The sequence below is a fragment of the Gekko japonicus genome, unplaced genomic scaffold, assembly GCF_001447785.1.
Source record: "Gekko japonicus isolate JY-2015 unplaced genomic scaffold, Gekko_japonicus_V1.1 scaffold115, whole genome shotgun sequence".
NCBI classification, from domain to species: domain Eukaryota; kingdom Metazoa; phylum Chordata; class Lepidosauria; order Squamata; family Gekkonidae; genus Gekko; species Gekko japonicus.
The window spans coordinates 453381-460818 of NW_015163095.1; the positions used below are offsets into that span (position 1 = coordinate 453381).

General features: G+C 39.7%; 1 protein-coding gene across 1 annotated transcript in view; it reads left to right on the top strand.

The window, feature by feature from the left end:
- The window catches only part of AHCYL1 (adenosylhomocysteinase like 1), a 34151-nt gene extending 26713 nt beyond the window's left edge, over nucleotides 1-7438 (top strand). The window contains exons 7-15 of the mRNA XM_015406593.1: nucleotides 509-625; nucleotides 812-875; nucleotides 1825-1913; nucleotides 3802-3872; nucleotides 4164-4258; nucleotides 4345-4443; nucleotides 5033-5101; nucleotides 6190-6268; nucleotides 7203-7438. Of these exons, the coding sequence (XP_015262079.1) occupies nucleotides 509-625; nucleotides 812-875; nucleotides 1825-1913; nucleotides 3802-3872; nucleotides 4164-4258; nucleotides 4345-4443; nucleotides 5033-5101; nucleotides 6190-6268; nucleotides 7203-7327 (808 nt within the window). The 3' untranslated portion in view covers nucleotides 7328-7438. The remainder of the gene's footprint in view (nucleotides 1-508; nucleotides 626-811; nucleotides 876-1824; nucleotides 1914-3801; nucleotides 3873-4163; nucleotides 4259-4344; nucleotides 4444-5032; nucleotides 5102-6189; nucleotides 6269-7202) is intronic.

A 7438-nucleotide genomic window follows, 5' to 3' on the forward strand; every position in this document is an offset into this window, starting at 1 on the left:
ATCCCCCCGAAAGTGACAGAGCGTCCCCTGCGCATGCGCAGGGAATGCTCTGTAGCTGGCTGTGCCACCGCCGCCTCCTCGGAGCCGGGCGGGGGGGAGGACCGGCCTCGCTGCTGCCACCAAGCCCGGCAAAGGGGGGGGGAAGGACCGGCCTCTCCGCTGCCGCCTCCTCGGGGAGATCGAGCGGGGGGGATGGAGGAGACGGAGCTCTTCCCCCCCCCCCCGCGAGTATCGCGGGTCCCCGTCTTGTATTCTTCTAACTGCAGATTTGCTTCCTTTTCTGTACTTTTTTTTAAATTGTAGACTCTGTATATTCTGGATGCAGAATCTACTGGGGACACAAAAAAATCTCTTACAGCAATATATATTCTGCTACCATTTAGAAAAAGCAAAATGCAGAGCTTTGTTTTTAGTCCAGGTTACACACAGTGCCCCTCTCTCTTAATTGTTGTGTTCTTGTCAGATGTTTAAATGAAATTCTCAAATCCCTCTCTGTGTCTCTTTTCAGATTATACCAGCTATCAAAGGCTGGGAAACTGTGTGTTCCAGCCATGAATGTCAATGACTCTGTCACTAAACAGAAGTTTGATAACTTGTACTGTTGCAGAGAGTCCATCTTAGATGGGTGAGTCTGATATAAAGTGGTGGGAGGAGAGAACAATCCCAGGCTTCCATCTTGTGCTGGTGCACCCATTTCTACAGTGGAGTTTAAATCAAAACCTTTCTGTGATGTTCAGTTGTATAGTGTGTTAAGTACATACTTATAATTGCAGCTAACTTAGTTAAGTGAGAGTCTCTTTCTGTCCCACAGCCTAAAGAGGACAACAGATGTGATGTTTGGAGGGAAGCAAGTAATAGTGTGTGGCTATGGTGAGGTGAGTCCTAAAAAGTGATCCTGCAATAGCCTGGCTAATTTAGCAGCTCTTACCAAGTTACCCTTGCATAGTATTTATTGTCTGCTTATATTAGTAATGGCTTCTTAGACTTGGTTAACGAAGTGAGCATTTGGAAGCAATTGTGTGTTATCAGAACATTATCTAATTGTAATGGCTGTCATGGGTAATTGCAAGCTGCTGATGTTTGCAAGTTTGGAATTATATAAAAATATCTGGTCTCATTTGTGTTCATTCAATAAAATCTGGTAAGAGTTTAAGACATAATTGCAGAGGATGTTTCAGATTATCTGGAAACTTGCATAGACTGCTCTGTTTCAGCATTGTTACTACCAGCATCCTTTGAATATATCCCCATGTTGAACTCCATGTATTTTAGGACCAAACTAGATGACAGTGGCAGGTCCATATATTCAAGGTGGAATTGCCACAATCTTATAGAAAGAGGGCTGTGTCTCTGTGCTGGTCCCATTTTAATGGCAAAACTCTTGCCCTACCTGTGGCTTGCCTCTGTGCTGTCCCTCCTCTGAAAAATGTCTTAGACACAGCCCATTACTGGAAGTGCTGTTGTCTGGTAGAAAAGCACTTGGGGAGAGGGTCTGCAGAGAGCTATACTGGTGGCTGGGGAAAGGGTTGTATGGATATCTTGCCTGTGTGCCCCTTTTGCTTTTAAATTGGACCCACCTCCCATCCCACTGGACTAACAGTTGTTCTTCTCCTCTCCACTAGAAGTTTGTTCATAGAAAGTAGTCACACTAAATGAGGGAACCCGGGGGGGAAACAGTACCCCTCTTACTCGTTTTTAGTTGACTCTCTGCCATTATTGTGAGGTAGTAAAAGGATTATCATACTAGAGTCTAATTCATGTGTGGGGAAAATTCTGAGCCCATGAATGAATGCTTTGATTTGTTGCTGTCTTTGTGTATTGCAGGTTGGAAAGGGATGTTGTGCAGCTCTGAAAGCTCTAGGAGCTGTAGTTTACATCACAGAGATTGATCCCATCTGTGCTCTTCAAGCTTGGTAAGAAATGAGGTATTACAAATGCTGCTGTCTGAGAGCACTAGCCTCTTCTCTTACTGTTTGCTGTTCTCTTGAGCCACTTCAGAAGGCTGAAATGAAATCAGTCCACTTAAGAAGAGCCTTTTGTACCCAGAGCCCTCATAAACCAAGGCTCTCCTCATTAAGGTATAAATCTTTGGTAGAATCTTCCATCCCTTGTGATCAGATAATAGGGACCTCCTTTGAGAGTGTCATCAGTATACATCATTGAATTGTGCCATCATAGCTTTACCTTATAAATTGCAACATGTGCTAAGGAAAAGTTCACTCAAACACTTCTGTCAACAGGTGATGAATATTAAATTAAAAGATGCAACAAGCTCTTTCTCCTCATAAAGAGAATAGTGGCTAGTTAAGTATGAAGCTAGCCCTGAAGAACTACACTGCCAATTTGCTGTCTGATCCAAAGATGGAATAGGAAGGCAACATCCAATTCGATTTAGAGAAGCACTAAAATACAACTGGAGTAGCCATTTAATTTTTAAACTGGATTAATTTATCTTCACTGTTGAACACTTAAAGCATTTGAAGCATGCTGTTTTTAGTATATTGTGCATAATATCTGCACAACACTCAATTTTTTTTGTCCTACAGAATAGCTGCTTCTCTTCAGACCATCACACAGCCTATTTGTACTTTTCAGGAATGCAATTAGTATCAGGAAATGTGAATACTCTTTCTTTGTTCTGTATTTGCAAAACATAGGAAAACTTTAGTGTACAATAGGAAAACCTTCTGTGACTTAACCCCACATCTGTTCAGGGCTGTTGACGTGAAACAAAAGTGAGACATTATCACTAAAAAGGCTCTGTCTCTGGTTGTCACCTGGCTCACCTCTGTGGGTAGGAGTCCAGAGAGCAAAGCTTGGAAAGAGGATTGTAACTAGCAGGCTGGACAGTGAGAAGGAAGTGAAGCATCTACAGGAAATTCAAAATGGTGGTTTTATCCTATAAAGCCATAAATGGTCTGATACATGTTCTAAGAAAGAGCAGTTGATTCCATATGAAACAGTCTGACAGAGGCCTTGCTCTGGGTGCCCCTGCCTTTAGAGGTGAGGCAGGTGGTCACGAAGGATAGCGCTGGCTTTCTCTGGTGACAGTCCAGCTTGGAACTCCCTCATCAGAACAGTTTGCCAGGTTCCATTGTTAACAGTATTGTAATGTGCCTTATTAAAACTTTTGCCACCTTCCCCAGCATTTAATTCTTAAATGCTAATTAATTTTCTTCCACAATACTTATTTTTGATTAATAGTCATTGAAGGTTATTTTTACATTTTGTTACTGTTATTACAGTGTTTTATATGACACTGTGGAGACTTCATGGTTTCAAAATGGGATAAAATATTTTAAATAAGTAGACAGGAAATGTCTGCATGCATAACCTTGAGGATTCTGATTAGTTTGCTTTTCTTAAAAAGTCAAGTATATACTTCAACAGCATTTTGCTTCCAAATAGTTTTTTTTCATTGCTGATGTTATAATTTAACAAGTTTTATATCAATTTGACTTGCAGTTCAAACAGCAGAGCAGAACATAAACTATCTTGTGCTTCAAAGTATTTAAACCTAGTATCTCTTCAAACCTCAGCTGCCATCAGTTATGAATTATAATTTGGTGAAAACTGCAACTGTTTTATGAAACTGGAGTATCAAATAACAGAGTACATGTGAGAATACTTGTATATGATCACACTGTGATACTCCCAGTAGATTCTCTAATGCTGTATCAGATTTGGAGGAGTGGAGTTGTGACTGGTTTTAACGGTTCAGAGTAGCCTGAGCATTCCTGTTTTATCTCATGTTGCTGTAGTCAGTCATGTTCCTTTACTGTGTTACCTTCTCTTTGGCAGCATGGATGGGTTTCGAGTAGTGAAGCTAAATGAAGTCATTCGTCAGGTGGATGTGATCATAACTTGTACAGGTAAAGCAGTCTGAAAGGGGTTGTGGTTATGTGTGTATATGTCTGTCCATGCTGTTTTTCTCCCCTTTGCAATCCAGTTCTGTCGTGCTAGTAAACAAGGTAATATTGATACATTGTCAAGAAGTACTTCCCCACTCAGTTCTGTGTTAAAACAGGACATTAAATACATACTATACTAGTCTGACTGGTTCTATATGCAGCTTTGTTATTAAAGCTTTAATTGTGGAATGGGAAAACTTGGAAGTTCAATTTTTGCCTTCAATTTGATTTAGATGCTTCTTTTCATTTTAGGAAATAAGAATGTGGTGACTAGGGAGCACTTGGACAGAATGAAGAACAGCTGCATTGTGTGTAATATGGGTCATTCCAATACGGAAATCGATGTGGTGAGCATCCTTTAAGTATATTTGCTCTTACAACTCTCTCAGCAGGGTCTGATGTTTGAACTGTGTCTCAATCTGTTCCCTCCCAGGCTAGTCTGCGTACCCCCGAGCTGACCTGGGAGCGTGTACGTTCTCAGGTGGATCATGTAATCTGGCCTGATGGCAAGCGTGTTGTCCTGCTAGCTGAGGTATGTCTGGGAACACACATATAGAACCTTCTCTAGAGGATGATATCAGGAGTCAACTTGCTGATTGTCAAGTTCAGGGTATTAAAAGATGATGGGACAGATACCAGTTTGTACAGTGCAACCAAGGAGAAACTGTTGTGCTGAGAAAAGAATGAAATTGGTACACGAAGAAGGAAAGAAGGGTGTCCTTCTGGTACCTTGTAATTGTCATCTGATTCATTCTTTACAGTGGAGAACAAATGCTAGAAGACCAGTGGGGATTTAGATATGGGGAGGCTTCAGGGTTTCTGCTAAGCAGTTCTTAACACCTTTCTTACCTGTATGGATTCAGTACAAATTTAAATAACTGGAAGTGAGTCTTTTCCTGATAAAAAAATAACTTCACCTGATAATCTTCATAGCTATTAATCTTGGATTGAAGCTACACTGTTCCTGGCCTAAATGATATTTGTGATGTATGTGTTTAAAGCAGCAGTCTATTGACTAGCAGGTTTTTGAATATGAAATACTGTGCACATTTTTTTCATGGTTCTGAGGTTCCATATACTGGTAACTTATCACAGATATATTTTATGTCCTATCTTTCTAGGGACGACTTCTCAATCTGAGCTGTTCAACTGTTCCTACCTTTGTTCTGTCAATCACAGCTACCACTCAGGTATATGACTGCGACATCCCTGGCCTCTGTATCTTGTACCATATTTACAATGTTTTCTGTTCCTGGGATTGCAAAATATATGTAGAAATTAATTATCCTAGTTCTTAAACAACTTAACTCTGAGCAAAAGTATATTTAGCGTTTTTCTTGGAACAGTACTTTGCGTGTTATTTTAAAGTTTTAAACGGACACATAATATTAAATATCATTGCATTAAGAATACTAGTGTGCAATTAACCCTAAATTCAGTGCACAAGTACACATTGCTTGTAATCCTGCATGTTTATTTTGCAGCATTCTTTAATCTTAAAAGTTCATGAGGAACAAAGGCTTTGAACTAGAAGTGAAGCTATATAATGAATAAGGCAGCAAACAGGTAGACATGGGAGGACAGGAAATTTATGCAGAGTTCCCAGCTCTTCCATAGGTTGTGTGCTTTTCCTCTACCCTGCCCTCATGTGTTGTAAGCTTTTATATACAACAACCTCATAAAGAGACAATCAAGATTTTATTCTGTTCTCACACAGTGAATCGGTAAACATGTGAGATACATAATCTCTGCAAACGTCTCACCTCTTAGTGTGTCCATCCTGCTTAATTTTTAAAAAGCATAATGACTATCTGCTACTAAATTTGGGTATGGTTTGGGTAAGTTCGATTCCCAATCTGAGCAAGTTAAAATACAGGGGAAGTAGATGGATGATATGTTTCAGCAGTTGAACAGCTCTAGTATTTAATGAAATATCACTATGCACTTATTCAGGTAACTAGAGTGTGTTTAATAATTTTTTTAGCATTTTCCCATCTTGAAACCAGCAAAGAGATCCCTTTCATTAACAAATGTTATCCTGAACAAAAAAAACCCCTCACTGCAGTTTGCTAAACTACTTCAAAAATTTGAAGCCTCAGAACTGTCCCTCCCCCTTTTCCCTTAAGTAGAGGTTCTAAAATAAATTTACTGATTAGAAGCTAATTGGTTAGCTTCAAGGCAGGTGAATTCCAACTAAGATTAATTTTTCAGTGTGTGGGCAGCATGTGCTGGGAAGAATGGCTAGAATATACTTTCAACATCTCTCTAATATTTGCAGGCTCTGGCTTTGATTGAGCTTTACAATGCTCCTGAGGGACGATATAAACAAGATGTGTACCTGCTGCCTAAAAAGATGGGTGAGCAAAGCATGACTGAATCTTTAGCAGTAGCTTTTTGACTAGTGAGAAGGTAACTCACATTTATGTTTGCAGTACATTTAGTTTCTTATTAACCAGAAGCTTGTGATGGGCAGCCAAGCTTAACAAATGTGGAGAAAACATTGAAAAAACCTGGTGTAAGATATCTAAAGATTTGAGGTGTGCTTGGCACATGGTGTTTCATGCCACGCCCCTGGAATTTAGATGTGTTTAGATACTAACTCCTTTGTGTCTAAAAAATTTTGTGCTCATTAGTTTTGAACTGCTGTATATTGTTGATATGACTGTAAACCTGGGAATATATCCTGGGCAAACCATTATCAAAAGACAGGGTATAAATCTAAAAATAAATACTTGGGTCTGCCAGCACCAAAATGTGAACATTCACCAGCAGTTTTGCATAGGAACATAGCAGTCCTGTAAAGGGTGTCTGTACGGTGTACTGCTTTCTAATCTACCCTTTTCTATTTCTGCTTACAAGCCCATTGATGGGATGCTTAGAATACGAAAAACAAAAGGTATAAGTTTCTACTGTGCCCTCTGGCAAGAACTGTAAAAATCAAAGCATCTGTTAAATACTCAGTTTGCAGTGAGAGATTTCAAGGTCCTGCCACTGCGTAGGTCACTTTCAAGGTAGTGATTTTTCTGTTCTGAAGTTCCAGGACTGAATATGAAGGAGCAGAACAGAAGTGAAATACTTTATGAATTGACAGTCCTTCTTAGTATTTATATAATCTTTTTTGATCCACAACAGGAGTTCCAGAGCTGCTGTGCTGGACTTGCAAGTTGACCTTATATTGAATCTAGTGGAAATAGCTTCCAGTGTTACCTGCTTCTCTCAAAGATGTGTCTGGACATATTCTGGAAAACCCTTTTGATAATCTCAGCCACTCTTTATCTTGTATTTTTCTAGATGAATATGTTGCCAGCTTGCATCTGCCTTCATTTGATGCCCACTTGACAGAATTAACAGATGATCAAGCAAAATATCTGGGTCTCAATAAAAATGGGCCCTTCAAACCAAACTATTACAGGTAACTTATCTCTATGAAGGAAAATGGGACACAGCTTGGGTCTTCTGAAGGATAGGCAGATCTGACAGCATGGGTTGTAGATTTCTTTAGTTTTCTTGGTGTAGTGGTAAGAATA